The sequence below is a fragment of the Jaculus jaculus genome, chromosome 1, assembly GCF_020740685.1.
Source record: "Jaculus jaculus isolate mJacJac1 chromosome 1, mJacJac1.mat.Y.cur, whole genome shotgun sequence".
In the NCBI taxonomy this organism is placed as follows: domain Eukaryota; kingdom Metazoa; phylum Chordata; class Mammalia; order Rodentia; family Dipodidae; genus Jaculus; species Jaculus jaculus.
Window position 1 is genome coordinate 106253697 of NC_059102.1, and position 20413 is coordinate 106274109.

General features: G+C 39.2%; 1 protein-coding gene across 2 annotated transcripts in view; it reads left to right on the forward strand.

Moving 5' to 3' along the window:
- Zcchc7 (zinc finger CCHC-type containing 7) overlaps window positions 1-20413 on the forward strand; it is a 224956-nt gene that overhangs the window by 11230 nt on the left and 193313 nt on the right. For both annotated transcript variants that reach the window (XM_045141734.1, XM_045141735.1), the window contains exons 2-3: window positions 5282-5343; window positions 5658-6283. In XM_045141734.1, the coding sequence (XP_044997669.1) occupies window positions 5680-6283 (604 nt within the window). In that variant the 5' untranslated portion in view covers window positions 5282-5343; window positions 5658-5679. The remainder of the gene's footprint in view (window positions 1-5281; window positions 5344-5657; window positions 6284-20413) is intronic.

The following is a 20413-nucleotide window of genomic DNA, read 5'->3' on the forward strand; positions in this document are numbered from 1 at the left end:
GGAGATTGGTCTGTAATTTTTTGTTTTGTTTTTGTCTGGTTTTGGTATGAGGGTGATGCTGACTTCATAAAAGGAGTTTGATATAGTTCCTTCCTTTTCTATCTTATGGAAAGGCTTGAGAAGCAGTGGTGTTAGTTCTTCCATGAAGGTCTGGTAAAATTAAGTGAATCCATCTGGGCCTGTATGTTTTTAAGTTGGGAGAATTTTTTTTTTTTTTTTTTCCCGAAGTAGGGTCTCACTCTGGCTCAGGCTGATGTGGAATTAACTATGTAGTTTCAGGGTGGCCTTGAACTCAAGATCCTCCTATCTCTGTCTCCCAAGTGCTGGGATTAAAGGCATGTGCCACCACATTTGGTGGGAGACTTCTTATAACTGCTTGGTTCTCTGTACTCCCCCCCCCCCCCCCCCCCCCCGAGGTAGGTTCTCCCTAGCTGAGGCTGACCTGGAATTCACTATGTAATCTCAGGGTAGCCTCAAACTCACAGGATCCTCCTACCTCTGCCTCCTAAATGCTGGGATTAAAGGCATGCACCACTACGCCCGGCTCCTGTACTTTTTATAGGTTCATTTAAATGGTTTATCTCAACTTGATTTAATTTTGGTATGAATCAAGGAAATCATTTCTTTCAAATTTTCAAATTTAGAGGTGTACAAATTCTTAAAGTATATCCTTATAATTTTATGAATTTCTTTGATATTTGTTGTAATGGTGCCTTTTTCATGTTTGTTTTTATTAATTTTTGTCTCTTCTATTTCTTCTGGTCAGATTTACTAAGGGTTTATCAATCTTGTTTATCCTTTCAAAGAACCAACTCTTTGTTTCATTGATTCTTTGGATTTTTTTGTTTCTATTTCATTAATTCCCTAACCTTTATTTTGTCCCATCTAGCGCTTTTTGGTTTGCCTTGTTGTTCTTTTTCTAAGGCTTTAAGGTGAAGCATTAAATGGTTTACTTTTGAACTCTAATTTCTTTTTTTTTTTTTAATCTTTTGTTTGTTTATTTTTATTTATTTGAGAATGACAGAGAGGAGGAGGCAGAGAGAGAGAGAGAGAGAGAGAGAGAGAGAGAGAGAATGGGCATGCCAGGGCCTCTAGCCACTACAAACAAACTCCAGATGCATGTGTCCCTTGTGCATCTGGCTAACGTGGTTCCTGGGGTACTGAGCTTCGAACCAGGGTCCTTAGGCTTCACAGGCAAGCGCTTAACCACTAAGCCATCTCTCCAGCCCTCTAATTTCTTAATATAGGCACTCAAAGCTTTAAATTTCCCTGTTATGACTGCCTTCATTGTGTCCCAAAGGTTTTGCTATCTTTTTTTATTATGATTTAGTTCTGTGAATTTATTGATTTCCTTTTTGATTTCTTCAATGTCCCATTCATCATTCGATAGTGTACTGTTTAGTCTCCACTAGTTTCTGTATGCTCTGTAGGTTTTCTTGTTGCTGATTTCCAGTTTAATCTTACTTGGTCAGATAGAGTACAAGGAATTTTTTCAGTTTTCCTGTATTTGTTGAGATTTTCTTTGTGTCCTGATATGTGGTCTGTTTTAGAGAATGTTCCATGTGCTGGTGAGAAAAATGTCTATTCTTCAGCATTTGGATGGAATGTTCTGTCTGTTAGGTCTATTTGTTCTGTGACATCAGACATCCAGATGTCTCTGTTCATTTTTTGCTGGGATGATCTGTCAGTTGATGAGAGTGAGGTATTGAAGGCATCCACTACAACTGTGTTTGGTGTTATCTGTGACCTTAAGTCTAATAGTGTTTGTTTGATGAGATTGGGAGCCCCCATATTAGGTGCATATATTTGTTTAGAATTGTAATGTCCTCCTGTTGGAATGTTCCTAATAAGTATAAAATGACCTTCTTTATCTTTCCTCACTAATGTTGGTTTTGAAGTCTGTCCTGCCAGATATTAGGATAGCAACCCCTACTTGTTTCTTAGGCCTATTTGCTTGAAATACCATGTTCCATCCTTTCACCCCAAGACAGTGTCTATCTTTTATTAAGAGATGAGTTTCCAGGAGGCAACAAATAGCAGGATCCTGCCTTTTAATCCAGTCTGCAAGCCTGTGTCTTTTGGTTGGGGCATTGAGGCCATTGATATTAAGAGTTGTAATTGTGGGCTGAAGAGATGGCTTAGCTATTAAGCACTTGCCTGTGAAGCCTAAGGACCCTGGTTTGAGGCTTGATTCCCCAATACCCATGTAAGCCAGATGCACAAGGTGGCACATGCATTTGGAGTTTGTTTGCAGTGGCTAGAGGCCCTGGCATGCCCATTCTCTCTCCCTCATTCTTTACCTCTTTGTCTCTCTCAAATAAATAAAATAAATCTTTGAAAAAAAGTTATAATTGAAAGGTATGTATTTATTCTCTCCATTCTTCTTGTTTTATAGTGTTTCCTGTTTTCCCTACTCGCTTATTTTAACTGTTATTTGAGTGTGGTTTATTTTTTCCTATTTCCTCCTGTGTGTGTTTTGCTTTCACTTTAGTGTGAAGAATTCCTTCAAGTATTTTCTATAGAGCTGGTTTAGTTATCATAAATTCTTTTAGCCTGTTTTTGTTGTGGCATGTTCTTATTTTTCCATCAGGTTGGATAGATAGCTTTGCAAGATAAAGTAATCTTGGTTGACAGTTATCTTTTGGAACTTGAAATATATCATTTCAAGCCCTTCTGGCTTTTAAAATTTATGTTGAGTAATTGGCTGTGATCCTGGTTGGCTTGCCTTTGTATATAACTTGATTTTTCTCTCTAACTGCTTTCAATATATTTTCTTTGGTCTGTATGTTTGCTGGTTTAATTATAATATGGTAAGGAAAGGTTCTTTCCAGATTTTGTCTGTTTGGTGTTCTAAAGGATTCCTATATCTCCATCTCCATCTCTTCCCCAATTTGGGGGAAGTTTTCGTCTATAACTTTTTTTAAAAAATATTTTTTTTATTTATTTGAGAGAGGGGAAGAGGCAGAGAGAGAGAGACAGTGAGAGAATGGGAGAACCAGGGCCTCCAGCCACTGCAAACGAACTCCAGACACATGCTCCCACTTGTGCATCTGGCTTACGTGGATTCTGGGGAATCGAACCGAGGTCCTTTGGCTTTGCAGGCAAATACCTTAACTGCTAAGCCATCTCTCCAGCCCTCGTCTGTAACTTTGTTGGAAATGCCTACTATGCCTTTAGAGTAAAATTCGTCTACTATACCCTGAATTTTTGTTTGACCTTTTCATAGTGTCCCGAATATCTTGAAATTCCCATTCATACTTTCCTATTAGTTTGTCTTTCTCTTTGTTGGATCTTCCACCTGGTCTTCTAGTTTAGATATTCTGTCCTCTCCTTCATCCATTCTTTTTTTTTTGTTTTTTTAAATTTTGTTTATTTTTATTTGAAAGCGACAGACAGAGAGAGAAAGGCACAGAGAGAAAGAGAGAGAGACAGAATGGGCACGCCAGGGCCTCCAGCCACTGCAAACGAACTCCACATGCGTGCGTTCCCTTGTGCATCTGGCTAATGTGGGTCCTGGGGAATCGAGCCTCAAACCAGGGTCCTTAGGCTTCACAGGCAAGTGCTTAACCGCTAAGGCATGTCTCCAGCCCTCCTCCATCCATTCTACTGGTGAGATTTTCTACAGAGTATTATTTGACTTACTGTGTTTTCAATGCTAATATTTTGGCCTGTTTTTTTTAATTATTATTTCTGTTTCCTTAGTCATGTCTTGTATTGACCTCCTTATTTTATTAAATTGGTTTCCTGTGCCTTCTTTGATTTCTTTAAGCATGTTTATAATCATTCTTTTGGAATCTTTCTTAGGCTTTTCCTCTAAATCAGTCTCATTGGAGGTCATTTCTTACAATTTTTGGTGGACTTATGTTGTCTTGTTTTTTTGTGTTTCTTGTACTAATTTAATGCTTGAGTTTTCTAATTATCTACAGTATTAATAGATGTGTCAATCAATATGATGGCATATATCTTCAGGATAGGAACTTAAGGTGCTAGGTGTGGCTCTTAAGATTCTCAGAGTAACCACAAAAGTGACCCTAGGTGTTAGGTTTGCCTGCTTTGAGAGTATTCTAGTAGGCTGGGTGGAACAAAATACAGGCAAATTCTAAAACTTAATTGAACAATGTACACATTCAGTGAAAACCAGCAGAGCATTTATGCATGAGTAGATATTACAACAAAGAGATCCTCTACCAAAGTGAAAGTTCTTAAGGATGTGTGTTGCCCCACAGCCTTAATCCTGTAAACTGGGAGTCTGAGATTTCTAGTCTGTAGAGGGTTCCAAGGTCAGCTTGTGACTGATTGGGACCCTGTCCCAATGAATGACAAAAGAGAAGAAAAAGGCATTATAAATCAGGAAGCAAGAAATGACAAGCCCAAAATATAGCTTAATTAAGAATGGTAAATCTGGTCTGGAGGGATGGCTTCATGGTTACAAAGGGTTTGCCTACAAAGCCAAAGAACCCAGACTCAGTTTCTCAGGACCCACATTAGCCAGATGCACAAGGGTGTGCATGCTTCTGGAGTTTGTTTTCAGTGGCTGGAGGCCCTGGCGTGCCCATTCGCTCTCTCCCTTCCTCCCTCCCTCCTCCTTTCTCTGTCAAATAAATAAAAATAAAAATAAGATAAATTAAAAAACAAAGAATGGCAATTCTCACCACCCATCAGACTTAACACATAAGTGCAATGAGCACTTCCAATGCAAGCCTATATACCAGGCTTATTTGGTGGGTACTGACCTGGTGTAATCTCTGTTACCTTTTGTGATAGCTTTGGTCTCATTTATGCTACACGCCCCCCCCCCCCCCTTGGGTCACTCTTCACAGCGCTTTGGGGTCAGATAGGCTGGCTGGGTTGTGCTCTGGTCGCCTATGCCAGGTGTCCTGTAGGTGAGTCCTTCCTCATGTCTCTAATGCTTGCTGGTTTTAGGAGAGGGGAGGCTGTGCATGGTAGCTGAAGTTCTGTTGGTCCTTATGATCCTTTTCCTCATGAGACACTCTGCTGGTACCTGCTGTCCTCCCCTTCACATTCCTTGAGTTTACGAGGAGGCTGGTGTGAGTGGAAAACACCTCAACTGGCTTTTCTTGCAGTTGAAGCTGAGCCTGGTGACCATGGCCACTCGGACCTGGTGCCACCACTGCTGCAGTCGCTTCTGCCTGCTTTTGTGGTCTCTAGATGCTCTGGGTCTCTCCTATTTCTCTGCTGTGGATGATCATTTCTTGTATACCTTCAGTTTTTAGTAGAAGAGTGAATTTGCTGAGTTTTTCTTTTGCTTTTTCTCTCCTAGGTTGCTTTGTCGTGGTTCCCAAGCTTCTATTTCAACCAGAAGTCAACACTTCTTTGTTTAAAGTAAGTTAGTTTATTTATTTATTTTGAGGTAGGGTCTCACTGTAGCCCAGGCTGACCTGGAACTCACTTTGTAGCTCCAGGCTGGCCTCAAACTCTTGGTAATCCTCCTACCTCAGCCTTCAGAGTGCTGGGGTTAAAGGCAGGCACCACCATGACTGACTGAAAAGACATACTTTTAAGAGAAAGAAGTGGCTTAACATGTTGGAGAAAAGTGATTGCCTTCAAATAGAAGTTGGCTGTACAGAGTGATAGGTACGAATAGGCAAGATCATAATTTTTAAAATGAATTTCTTCATGTGACTTTTGTTTTACAGCATTGATATCCCAGTTTCCATAATGTTTGGTGGTTATGAGACCATAGAAGCATATGAAGATGACCTTTATCGAGAAGAGTCGTCTAGTGAGCTGAGTGTTGATAGTGAGGTGGAATTCCAGCTCTATAGCCAAGTCCATTATTCCCAGGATCTTGGTAATGACATCAGGGAGGAAGAACATGGAGAAAAAAACTGTGGAGATTCTGAAACGTCAAGTAGTGATAAACCAAATCAGAACTTAATTGTCCTGTCAGATAGTGAGGTCATTCAACTATCAGATGGGTCAGAGGTCATCACCGTGTCTGATGAAGATAGTATTTATAGATGTAAAAGAAAAAATACTAAACTCCAAGCACAAGCAAAGACCAAAGGTCCTCCTGCTTCTTCTCATTCTAATGAATTGGCTAAGAAATGCAAAGGGGATAACGAGAAGCCTGAACCTGAGGAAAGGTCAAGTGTGATCCGAGAAGTCATGATTATAGAGGTCAGTTCAAGTGAAGAGGAAGAGAGCACCGTTTCTGAAAGTGAAAACGTGGAAAGTTGGATGCTGCTGGGATGTGAGGTAGATGACAAAGATGATGATATCCTCCTCAACCTCGTGGGATGTGAGCACTCTGCCACTGAAGGTTAGCATCATTCTGGCTATTTTGAAAAGTAGGTCCATCTTTCATAAAGAGGGCTACTATATTCCTAGACAAAAGACCAGTAGGGTCAGATCTCTTTCTTTTCTCACTGTTTGGTCTTTAGTCTGAACATAAGAGAGTATAAGTAAATTCATTGCGGCTTCTTCAGGTTTGGCTACAGTCAGTTGTGGACCTGAAATCTTATTTCTGTTCTCTGTCTTTGGTGCCACAGGTGAGTATCCCAGCTCCCTTCAGCATTGGCCTTGCGTTCCTATTTGGCCAGCTCTGTTGGAACTGCCTCTTCCTAAGTGGTTTGCTTGCCCAGAAATTAGCTAGATAGCAAACATGAGGAATGTCAGTCACAGAAGATACAGAATTAGTATTTCAGGAACATCACAGCTAGTGAGACAGGAAAATATGTAAAGCTGAAATTCTAGAGTTGATTGTAGGATGAAATACAAATACTGTGAGCCATATTTAAAAAAAAAAATCTGGGCTGGAGTGATGGCGTAGCTGTTAAGGTGTTTGCCTGCAAAGCCTAAGGACCCGAGTTCAATTCCCCAGGACCTGTGTAAAGCCAGATGCACAAAGTGGCATGTGTGTCTGCAGTTTGCAGCTGCTACAGGACCTGGCATGCCCATTCTCTCTGTCTGTCTCTCTCTCTGCTTGCAAATAAATAAATAAATAAAATTATTAAACACTTCAGTTAACACCTCATACATGTACATAATGTATTTTGACTGTAATCCACTCCTGTCACCTTTTCTTAGTCCTTCATCCCCTTCTTCTGAACCTCTTCTTTCCAACTATTCCCTCTTACTTTGATGTCATTTTTTTTGCCTTCCTCCATCCATGATGGAATATTGAAGAGCCCAATATTATACAGGTCTTGTGCAGGTAACCACAGTCACTGTGAGGTCATGAATGCAATGGTCACTTCATGTTCCGAAGACAGTTTTCCAGTTGTACTCCATCACAATCTCTGGCTCTTACTCTTTTTTGTGTGTGTGGTTTTTCGAGGTAGGGTCTCACTCTAGCTCAGGCTGACCTGGAATTCACTATGTAGTCTCAGGGTGGCTTTAAACTCTTGGTGATCCTTCTACCTCTGCCTCCTGAGTGCTGGGATTAAAGGCGTACGCCACCATGCCTGCCTTCTTACGTTCTTTCTACTCCCTTTTCTGCAGTGTTCCTTGAGCCTTGGAGGGAATAATTGAGATGTCTTATTTAGTATTGAGGACTCAATAGCCACTTATTCTCAGCACTTTGATAAGTTTGAGTCTTCCCAGTAGTCAATGCCAATTGAAAAGAAAACTTTTGATTAAAGGTGAGCATTGCACTAACCTATTGGTATAAACATAAATATTTAGAGGATGGTTTGATGGACACAGCATGTACATAGGGTCTGTGACCTAAACAGCCATACACTTTTGATGAGGCTTTTAGTACCAGGAGTGAAGTTCTTCCTGTGGAGTGGGCCTCAAATCCAGTCAGAGATCAGTTGGTTACCCTCATAACAGACATACCATTATTGCCCCAGTGGGTACATCTTGCCTGCTGATGGGTTGTATAGCCCTCAAGGTCCATTGGTTAAGACTTGATGACTTTTCTCTTGCAGCAGACTGCATAGCATTTTCCAATAGCATGACAGCTAGCCAGCAGGAAAGAGTTTTTTTTAAAAAATTTTATTTGTTTATTTTTGTTTATTTATTTGAGAGCGACAGACAAAGAGAAAGAGGAAGATAGAGAAAGAGAGAGAGAGAGAGAGAGAGAGAGAGAATGGGCGCACCAGGGCTCCAGCCACTGCAAATGAACTCCAGACGTGTGTGCCCCCTTGTGCATTTGGCTAACGTGGGTCCTGGGGAATCAAGCCTTGAACCAGGGTCCTTAGGCTTCACAGACAAGTGTTTAACTGCTAAGCCATCTCTCCAGCCCAAGTTTTTTTTTTTTAATTAAAAAATATTTTTTTTATTTATTTAAGAGAGAGGGGGAGGGAGAGGCATGTAGGGAATGGGTACGCTAGGGCCTTCAGCCACCGCAGATGCATTCCAGACACATGTGCCACCTTGTGTATCTGGCTTACGTGGGTACTGGGGAATCAAACCTGGGTCCTTAGACTTCGCAGGAAAGTTCTATGACAGCTAAGCTATCTCTGCAGCCTAAGGAAAGAGGTGTTTTTGTTTGTTTGTTTGTTTGTTTTTTTTAGCTCTGTTCTAGTTTGATTTCTCAGTGTCCTGCAACTGAAGTATGTAGTATCTTCAACAATAAACAGTAGAGTCTTAATTATCTAGTTCTGGTGGGCAACCAAGAAAATTGTCAATAGCCTGTTCTGCTTTGGGTGTATACCGCTTTCTTGAGACTCAAAACTTCTGGTGGTGGCTTTATCTTCTCTTTTCCATGTAGTCATCTAGTGTCAGTGATTTTTCCTTTAAAAGGTCCCTTTACTTCATTTCTTTCCCTTATGAAAGTCTGATATTTCCTAAATGGCCTTTTTTTGTTGTTTGCTTGTTTTTTTTTTTTTTTTTTCAAGGCAGGGTCTCACTCTAACCTATGCTGACCTGGAATTCACTCTGCAGTCCCAATGTGGCCTTGAACTCAAGCGATCCTCCTACCTCTGCCTCCTGAGTGCTAGGATTAAAGGAGGTAGGGTCTCACTCTAGCTCAGGCAGACCTGGAATTCACTATGTAGCCTCAGGTGGCCTCGAACTCGTGGTGATCCTCCTACCTATGCCTCCCGAGTGCTGGGATTAAAGGCGTGCACCACCACGCCCGGCTCGATGGTCTTCTTTTATTTTTATACACGAATAGTCTTGTGATGCTTTATTATCCATGATCGTTTACTGTTGCCCCAAACCTGTAATGGCACCATGCTGTTCTCAGAAAAAGAAATACTGAATGTAGATCATGCTTAGATCCCTAAGTAGTGGCAATTTTTTTTTTTTAAATAAGTAATCAGTAAGGCAATATTTTAGGCTACCAGGACATAAGATGTATTAATGATTCAGCTTTAGGTTGGTGGGAAAGCTGCCTTACACAGTACTTAGAGAGACTCAGGCCTTGGGGTGTGGCTCAGTTGTTAAATTCTTGCCTAGCATGTATGAAGGTCACAGGCTGGATTTAGTGGTGCACTTGATGTAGAGGTGGGAATGTCAGAAGTTAAAGGTCATTCTGAATTATATAGGGTTTGAAACCAGCCTGGAATTAATGAGATCTTGTTAAAAAAAAGGGGGGGGGTGTATGTGTGTGTGGAGGGATGGCTTAGCAGTTAAGGTGTTTGCCTGTAAAGCTAAAGGACCCTGGTTCGATTCCCCAGGTCCCACATTAGCCAGATGCACAAGGGGTTGCAGGCGTCTGGAGTTCATTTGCAGTGGCTGGAGGCCCTGGCGTGCCCATTCATTCTCTCTCTCTCCCTCTTTCTCTGTCAAATAAGTAAAATCAATAATAAATTTTTTTTTTTAAGCTGCTAAATCTTCCTGTGGGGAGAGGTAGAAAAGAAAGAACAGATTCTAATGAAGTGGATTAGGAACATTATAAACGTGTGCTTGACTTTCCTGGGAAAAATGAAAGCAGAATTGAAGTGGGAATAAGGTAATTGGAAGTTTACAATATGAAAAGGATGAGTGCTATGGGGCATATGCTCAGGTAGTGTGTTTCCTAATATCAAGATACAACCTTTTTAACTTTAAAACAATTGATGGGGGGCTGGAGAGGTGGCTTAGTGGCTAAGCGCTTGCCTGTGAAGCCTAAGGACCCCAGTTCAAGGCTCGATTCCCCAGGACCCCCGTTAGCCAGATGCACAAGGGAGCACATGCGCCTGGAGTTTGTTTGCGGTGGTTGGAAGCCCTGGCGCACCCACTCTCCTCTCTCTCTCTCTCTCTCTGCCTCTTTCTCTCTCTCTCTGTCGCTCTCAAATAAATAAATAAAAAAAAATAAAACAATTGATGGGTCCTAGTATGTCTATTGTTACACTTTTCAATATGCTAATTGATAAAATGTGTATTAGCAAATAGCTACTAATATTCTCGTACATGACTGCATGTCATTAATCACAACAGTGACTACACATTTGAGAACTGTTAATACATGTATGTGGAAGATGGTCTTTATATAATGTATGCCTATGGGTACCCATTGTAGTTAATTGTATAGTTCCCCTAGAGTCTGGATCTCATAGATTGGAAATCATTAACCTTAATGAATCAACAATAAGAGAATAAAAGGATTGCTTAGAAGTATATTCAGTCAGAGTTAAATGATAGGAACTTATAGGGAATTCAATTTGCAGGATTCTAAACTCTTTTTTTTTTTTTTTTTTTTTGGTAATATTTGTTACTATGAAGTGACATAAACCAAATGATCCTGAACTTGTAACCTAACCAGAGTTAGGGCTGGTCAGTATTTGGGTGGAAGAAACCAAATGATACAGGGTTATGCATAACATTATAGAAGGTCCACATAAGTATTTGGCCTATTCTTTGAAATATTTTTCCCTGAGACTATATGTAGTTTGATTAATCACTTCTTATTTGTGATGGTTAAAGTGGTATATCTCTATGTTCTTGAATTCAAGTTGTATATGCATACATACCTTGCTGAATATTTTTGAATATCTCACTACTGCTTCAGATTTCACATTCCACTGACAAGAAAGTTTATTATTTTCTCTGAAACAGAGGCGTATAGTAGTTTGTGAAAACCTAAATTAAGTGCTAACTTCATGGAATAACTTGAAATTGAGTCATGCCAGTGGTAAAGGATGGTGATGAGGAAGTATAAAGGTAAATCACAATATGTATCTAACGAGGAAGGAGCATCATGGTAGATGATAGACAGGGCCTGGCCCTGAAGTGCTATTATAGTGTGGGGCACAATGGCCTGCCTCCTTTTAGATCATGAGGGAAGTCAGTTGGAGATACGGTTTCTGTAAGAAAGGGTTAAATGACATTGTTGGCAATGGCAAATTTCAATTAGAGAAGGCATGAGGTGGAGGTTCATTAGAATTATATTGTGTGAGGGATGGTGTAAAGGAAAGCTAACTGTAGTGTTTAGCAACCCTTAAAGATGAATAGTAAGGGCGGGAGGGATTACTCAGTGGTTAAAGGCACTTGCTTGCAAAGCCTGATGCCTGGGTTTGATTCCCCAGTACCTAAATGCAGCCAGTTTTACAGAGGAGCACACACATCTGAAGTTGGTTTTCAGTGGCAAGAGGCCCTGGCACACCCTTCTCTCTTTTGCTTGTTTGTCTCTTTTAAATGAATAATTAAAATACATATTAGCATAAAAACAGAAGGATACTTTAGACTGGAGAGTTGGCAAAAACTTGTTGGAGGTCAGAGCTTAAGTGTGAGTTTTGAAGAAAAGGGTTAGAGGTGAGGTTGGAGTGAAAGGTTTTAGGTGAAAGAATAGTACAAGCAAAAAAAACAGCAGAATGAGCTGGGTGTAGTGGTGCACTTTTTTAGTCCCAGCATTCAGGAAGCAGAGGTAGGCAGATCACTGTGAGTTTGAGGACAACCTCCTAAGACTACATTGTGAACTCCATGTTAGTCTGGGCTAATGCAAGACCCTACCTTAAACAAACAAACAAGAGAGCAGAATAGAAACGATGAATTTTGGGATGTGTAGGTGTTTTAATCTAATTTCTAAGGTAATATTTGGGGGGGGTAAGGGATTGTATATACAGTAAGGTCAGTAAGGCCATGCTGGGGATTGAACCCAGGGCTTCCTGCATGCTAGCCAAGCACTCTATCAACTGAGCTACATAGTATCTAGATCTGTGTCTGTCAGTCTGCCCTCCCTCCCTCTTGCCCTCTCACCCTCCCTTCATTCCTCCCTTCCTCCCTTCCTTTTTGGCTTTGAATCAGGGTCTCACTTTAGCCCAGGCTGACCTGGAACTCACTCTGTATCCCAGGCTGGCCTTTGTTTCCCATTAATTCTTCAAACATTTAGTGAGTTTCTACTCTGTGTAGACTCTTAAGTTGAAGCAAGGATTCAAAGTGGTAAAAGAGAATGGGACATGGTGGCCCATACCTGTACTCTTAGCTCTTGGGAGGCAGAAGCAGGAGAATCTGAGTTCAAGGTCAACTAGCCTGGGCTACATTATGAGCTCCTGTCTCAACAAAACAAAGAAAATGTGGTAAGAGATATATTAGTCTAAGTGACTTCTATCTTAGTGAAGAGACAAAATATAGTAAGAACCTAAGTAATTTTGTAGAAGTTTCAGCATTGTGAGTTAAGTCTCTCAAAATTCTGGTGATAAATATGGTTGAAAATTGGTGTATTTGTGTGTAGAGTGTGCGTGGTACGGTGTGATGGTGTGTGATGTGATGTGTGTGTGGTGGATGAACATGCACCATTTATCTCTTTTTGATGGTGGTTTTGTTTTTTCTCAAGGTAGGGTCTCAGTCTAGCCCAGGCTGACCTGATGTGTCACCATGACTGGCCCATTTGTCTTTTTCTTTTTTCGAGGTAGGGTCTCACTCTGGCCCAAGCTGACCTGGAATTCACTATGGAGTCTCAGGGTGGCCTCCATCTCATGGTGATCCTCCTACCTCTGCATCCCGAGTGCTGATATTAAGGCGTTTGCCACCACGCCCTGCTCGTACTTGGCATTTTTAATACTTGGCAAGAGTGTTTTGCTACTGTCGCATTGTAAGATCCCCAGCGGATGTCTGAAAGGCAGAGAGTACCAAACCTCATATACTGTGCTTTTCCCTATACTTGTATGCATATGTTATGTTAATGTATAGGTCAGGCAAAGAGATGAGCAATAACTAAGAGAGCTGACAATATATTGTAATGTCTTAAACCCACCAACTTAACACTGTATCCAATCTTAGCTAGCACCTAATTCAAACGTTGGCTGTAAATCTTACAGTCTGAAATATGGCAGCCAAAGTAGCACATCTGGACTGGAGAGATAGCTTAGCCAATAAGATGTTTGCCTGCAAAGCCTAAGGACCCAGATTTGTTTCCCTTGTGATCACGTAAGCCAGATGCACATGGTGGTACATATGTCTGGAGTTCATTTGCAGTGGCTAGAGGCTCTGGTAGGCCTGCTGTCTCTCTTTCTCTCTCTTACATCCTACTCTTTATAATAAATAAATACTTTTTTAAACTCTATTTATTTATTTGAGAGAGAAAGAGGGCGAGAGAGAGGGAGAGAGAAGGGGTGCACCAGGGCCTCCAGCCACTGCAAATGAATTCCAGATGTATGTGCCACCTTGTGCATCTGGCTTATGTGGATCCTGGGGAATCAAACCAGGGTCCTTTGATTTTGTAGGCAGACACCTTAACTGCTAAGCCATCTCTCCAGCCCAGATAAAATGTTTTTTAAAAAGTAGCAGATCTTTCTGACCATAGTTTCATAAATTTATGTTTATCACAGATTTTAGCAATCTCAGAATATGGTTTTTCTTTCATTAAGTATTACATTTTTGCTTAAAGGAAGCACTTTATGTTTTCTCTTTGGCATCATCTAGTTGTCAGTATTGCTATTCTTGAGCTTTGGGGCCATTATTCTTTAAAATAATACATATTTAGCACAAATACTGTGATATTGTGACAGTTGGTCTGAGAACTAAGATGGCTACTAATAGGCAGGCAGTGTATGCAGCTTATGTTACTCTGGACAAAGGGATGATTCTCTTAGGCTGGCAGAATAGAACTGTTAAGACTTTATTAAGCTACTCAGAATGGTACACAATTTGAAACTTATGCATTATTTCTGGAATTTTTCGACTGAATATTTTTGTTGACCATAGGTAACAGACTGTACAAAGCAAAACTGAAATGGGGAGGACAACTGAATAGAAAAGTACACCTGCTGTTTGAAGAAAAGTTGTACTGAAAGAAAGCACATCTTTAAATTTGCAAAGCAAATATCAATGATTCAGTTGCAAAAGATAACCAAATGATGAGGAGAGAAAATAAGTGCATTGAGAATTATTTTCTTGGATAAATAAGGGGTATTTTAGCTTTGGGAGTAAATTTTTGTTAGGAATTTTAATTATACAAAGTTGAGTGTTATGATGGATTCTAATGTCCTATAAACCGGTTTCAACAATTATCAACTTGTGACCAGTCTCTTCTGATCTGTAACTTCATTTCCCTGGTATTATTTGAAATCAAACCATAGACAGAGTATCATTTCCATATATATACACATACATTCCACTTATATTACCTTTAACAAAACTTTTGCATTTGGCTTTACTTGGGTACTGGTGAGTTGAAACTGGGCCCCCAGGCTGTGCAAACAAGTGCCTTTAACAGAGGGAGTCATCTCCCCAACTCTCTACTTGGTCTTTTGAGTTGAAAGTTTTGCTTCATTTTTAAAATCTTTGTGTGTGCATGTGTGCTTGCATGTGTGTATGTATAGGTTGTAAGCCCCCATTTCCCACCTTGTTTGAAGCAGGGTCTCTTATTTGCTGCTGTGTACATCAGGCTTGCTAGCTTCCAAGGATTCTTCTGTCTCTTCTCCCATTTAACCATAGACATCCTGGGATTGTACTTGCACTGCTGTGTCTGGCTTTCTGAAGATGGGTTCTGAAGATCTGAGTTCATATCCTCATGTTTGCATGGCAAATGCTTTACCCACTGCCTTCCTCCCTTAATTTTTTTTTTTTTTCCTCCTTTGAGGTAGGGTCCTGCTCTAGTTCAGGCTGACCTGGTAGTTTCAGGGTGGCCTCTAACTCATGGCAGTCCACCTACCTCTGCCTCCTGAGTGCTGGGATTAAAGACATGAGCCACCATTGCCCATCTTAATTTTGTTTATTTTTATTTATTTGAGAGTGACAGAGAGAAGGAGGCAGAGAGAGAGAGAGGGAGGTAGGGAGGGAGGGAGAGAGAATGTGAGCATCAGGGCCTCCAGTCACTGCAAATGAACAGCAGATGCATGGGCCACCTTGTGCATCTGGCTTACATGGATACTGGGGAATTGAGCCTCAAACCAGGCTCCTTAGGCTTCACAGGCAAGCAAGCACTTATCTGCTAAACCATCTCTCCCGACCTTTTTTTTTAAGGTAGGGTCTCACTGTAGCCCAGGCGGACCTGGAATCTCTGTAGTTTCAGGGTGGTCTCAAATTTACTGTGATCCTTCTACCTATGCCCCCCGAGTGCTGGGATTAAAAGCATGTGCCACCACTCCCAGCTGTTTCTTTTTAATTTTAATTTTTATTTATCTATTAGAGACAGAGAGAAAGGGAAAGAGAGACCGAGCAAGAATGAGAATGGGCACACCAGGCCTCTAGCCACTGCAAATGAACTCCAAACACATGCACCACCATGTGCATCTGGCTTAGGGACATGGAGAATTGAACCTGGGTCCTTAAACTTTGTAGGCAAATACCTTAACTACTAAGCCATTTGCTCCAGTCTTCACCTGTTTTTTTTTTTTTTTAAATTTATTTATTTGGAAGCAGAGAGAGAGGGAGAGAGAGAGAGAGAGAGAGAATGAATGTGTGTGTCAGGGCCTCCAGCTACTGCAGATGAACTCCAGATGCATGGCTTTATATGGGTACTGGTAAATCAAACCTGGGTCATTAAGCTTTGCAGAGAAGTGCCTTAACCACTAAGCCATCTCTCTAGCCATTAAAACACACACACACACACACACACACACACCCATGTATGTATGTATGTATGTAATTTTTTTTTTCGAGGTAGAGTCTCACTTTAGTCTTGGCTGATCTAGAATTCACTATGTGGTCTAAGGCTGGCCTTAAACTCAAGGTGATCCTCCTACCTCTGCCTCCTGAGTGCTGAGATTAAAGGTGTATACCACCATGCCTGGCTACTTAAAATATTTTTAAGAAATATTTATTCATTTATTTGCTAAAATAGAGATGGAGAGAGACTTGAGAATGGATGTGTCAGGGCTTCTTGCAGTTGCAAACTTCAGAAACATGTGCCACTTTGTGCATCTGGATTTATGTGGGTCCTGGGGAATGGAACCTGGACATTCAGGTAATGCAAGCAAGTACCTTAACTGCTGAGCCATCTCTCCAGCTATCAAAATGTTTTTGAAAACATTTTCTTTTTTTAGTTTTTTTTTTTTTTGTTTTGTTTTGTTTTCTTTTCGAGGTAGGGTCTCACTCTGGCTCAGGCTGACCTGGAAGTCACTATGTAGTCTCAGGGTGGCCTCGAACTCTCGGCGATCCTCCTACCTCTGCCTCCTGAGTGCTGGGATTAAAGGCATGTGCCACCACTCCTGGCTTTGAAAACATTTTAATAACATTTGATTTTCATAAAAATGGACAAAAATCATAAGAAACTGCTCAATAGGAAACTACCATGATGTCTATTTATTAAACTGGTGACTTAGTATAGTTGTTTTTTGTTTGTTTGTTTGGTAAAAGAACACAAAACAACAAATTCAAGTTGTTTTTGATTGTCTCTAGTATGGTACTTTTCTAAAATATATTTCATTTGATTTGGTGACATTTTATTTGAATCTTAAAATCCAACAATATGTAAGGTTTTGGGATTCAAAAATTGCCATGTAGTCTGTGCCTTTATAAAACCTAAAATGCACAGCAATATGGAAAGCTCACAACTGCCAGATTTTAAATACATTTCTACAGATATAAGAGATACTTCAAGTACAATACATAGTAATTCCAGATGAATGTAGCAAATTAAAAAAAAAAAATTACTAACTGGGTGTGCTGGTACATGCCTATATTCTTAGCATTTGAAGGCTGAGATCGGAAGAATTCAATTAAAGCACAGCCTGGGCTCCATAGTGGGACCCCTGTCTCAAAAACAAACAAAAGTTGATGTGGGGGGCTGGAGAGATGGCTTAGCTTCCTGCAAAGCCATAGGATCCAGGTTTGATTCCCCAGAACCCATGTCAGCCAGATGCACAAGGTGGAACATGCATCTGGAGCTCATTTGCAATAGCTGGAGGCCCTGGTGTGCCCATTCTTTCCCTCTCCCCCCTCTCTCCTGTAAATAAATAAATTAAATATATCTTTAAAATGTTAAAACAATTGATATGTGTAGGTGAAGTATAAGACTGAATTGAGCTGGTTGTGGTGGCACATCCCTTTAATCCTAGTACTTGGTTGGGTGGTGTACTAAGGTAGGAGTTCAAGGCCAGCCTGGGCTACAGATTGAGTTGCAGGTGAGCCTGGACTAGAATGAGACATTACCACCAAAAAAAAAAAAAAAAAAAAAAAAAAGGAATGAAGTGAAAAGTTTAGGATACATGCAGGAAAGAAGAAAAGAAGCTGCAATTCTTAAATAGAAACTATGCCTGTATGCTATCATTAATGTTTATATGTGGCTAGATATGATTAAACATTTTAATAGTAGGTCTTTTCACTAAGTACCTCAGTCTAAATGAGAAAAGGACATTTATGTTCTGTATATGTTCAGAATGCTGTTGGACAATTTCTTTCTTTTTCTTTTTTTATTTCCAAGGTAGAGTCTCACTGTAGCTCAGGCTGACCTGGAATTCACTGTGTAGTCTCAGGGTGGCCTTGAACTCATGGCGATCCTTCTACCTCTGCCTCCCAAGTGCTGGAATTAAAAGTGTGCGTGCGCCCCTACGCCTGGTGGGAAATTTCTTGGTCATGATTTTCATTGCTTTCTGTTTTTTGTTTCTGTATCTCCAATTCTTTCCTTGATAATTGGATATCTTAATCCAGTTTTTGGAAGATAGATTCAGTGGACCATGTAGTAGAAGACTCAATTGGGTCAGGTACTATAAGTTAGTTAAAGGACATGACCAACTGCCTAAAGACTATTTTACACAGGGCTATTTAAAGTAGCATATTACTAAAAAAATACAACGTTGACTCTACATGTGTTTTGTTCTTCTGTACAGTCTCAACATAGGAAAGGAGATTCCTGTTGTTTTAGTTTGGAAATATTAATAAATTAAGCTTTACTTTCAGTAATACCTCAAATCTTTAAGGTGGCATTTTCTTCCTTTTTGTATTTATCAACTTTATTTCAATAATTACAGTTCTTAAGCTATAACAAGCCAAAAATATCCTAAGAATGGATGGATTGCCATTTGACATATTTCTAATTAATGTATAGTTTAATATCTGTGTTATAATTAAAAAGTAGCCATATGCTAGAGTTTAATTGAACAAGCATCAAGGAGCTCCCTCCCTGATGTGCTGGGCTTTTGTCAGCCTGGACCATATAATAGCTAAAGCTGCTTTTGAACTGTATTTCTAGTTGCATCATGTCACCTTACACATAACTATGATAAGGGCATCTTTTTATTTAATTTCTAATTACCATAATGACTTGAGCAGTTACTCACTGTCCCATGGTAAAGTTGTCATAGGAAGAGAAGAAATAAAAATGTTCAGTTTCAACTTTACTTGTGAATGGAGTGAAGTTTGAAAGCCTTTTATGGCTATTGTTCAGCAGACTGAAAATCTTATTAGAAACCCACTAAATGTTAAGGCAGCTTTGGGTTGGATTTGGGGATGTTGATATTGCATGTCACAAATTTCTTTGATTTCACTGTAGATCAGCAACTTGGGTATGCAGTCTTCAAATTCAGCTTCTTACTTTTCATTTAAATTGAATTTATAGTAGTTTTTTTCAACAGTCTTAAGTACTTAGGAAGAGAGAATTATTTTTACTTTTTGAAAACATTTGTTTTAGTAACATTTGATTTTCATCAAAGATGAACTAAAATCACTAGAAATTGCTCAATAGGAAACTACAATAATGTATATTTATTGAACTGATAACTTAGTATCATCAAGTGTTAACCTTACCTAAAAGTTTACTATTTTTGTTTTAATAGGGAAGCATAAAATTAGATAGACAACATTTTCATTCTTGTCAGGGGAACTTGAATCCTGATATGTTTCTGAGTGAAGTGCTTAAATTAATTTTCATGTAGCTGTCTACTATAAATTTTTATAGATAATGATTATTTGTCTATGGATATTAAGTATCACTGATTAGTAGTATATTTTTATGGCTAAGGATAAATTTCATATAATTAACATGTGATTAGGTTATGAGATATTTTTTCAAAAGAAATATAGAACATTTAATCCTTTTTCTCATAAAGGTTCTTCTGATAATTCTTTTGTTTGCAGATCTTGTTTTTATGACTTTACTAAATTTATGTTTAATTTTGAATTTGTTTCTTAAATGCTCCTTTAGTGGTTGATATTTACTAATGAAGTATTGATGGAAGTTTTTCAGTTTGATTTTTTTTTTTGTTTCATTGTTTATCTCTGCTTTGTTTTAAATTTCAAATATTGTTGTGGTTAAGTTTTTTTTGGCATTAGGAGTTGCTTGCCTAATTGTTATTTCTGCTAATAATGAAGAGAAATATTTTAGTTGAGCATCCATCATGTATAAGGTCTTATTTTCTTTTTAAATTATACAGAAAAATTCAGGGTACCTAAAAGAGTACATTTAATTTGCTTTTCTATGAGTCTTGTTCCAATAACATTTGCTCTGGTATTCCTAGATATAATTCTAAGAACAAAATTTATTTTTGTTTATTAATTGATTGTGTTTATTATTGAGGGATTCAAAATACAAATGAACAATAAATTACAGTGTATTGCAATTGGCTAAATGTGTAACTTTGACTTTTATGACATTCTTCCCTTGGAATTTCTATTTTTCTCATAGTTTTAAAATCAGTGTACTATTCTTAATGTCTTGCATTAACATTTTAAGGAAAGACAGCATAAATCCATGATGGTGAAAAATCACTTGTATTTTCCTATCCTTTCTTTTCCTTAAATGGTTATAACTGTCCTGAGTTGAAAGAATAGCTGTTAAGTAGCTTAAGAGCTACTTATTAAGGGTGAGTGTTTTTATTGGCAGTTCCCTTGAAGTGGGTAGGTCACATTTGATTTTACTTTGTAACTAAATAGCACTTGTGACTGAATTCTCTATTTACTCTAGGCAGGAAAGTTCCACCTCTAGAAAAATTTTCAATCCTCTTTCTGTATTTCTAGTTAATGAGAAATTCTAAAGATGTAGGAAGTAGTCTGGATATGGCTGATAAATGAGGTTGCTGAAGTAATACAAATTATGCTTTAAGAAGTCAGATGAAGAATTCAGAAACATGGCAATAAATTTAACTGAAGGAAGAAGGTTTTATTTGAAGCCATTTTTTTATTGCTTTGTGAACTGGTTTAA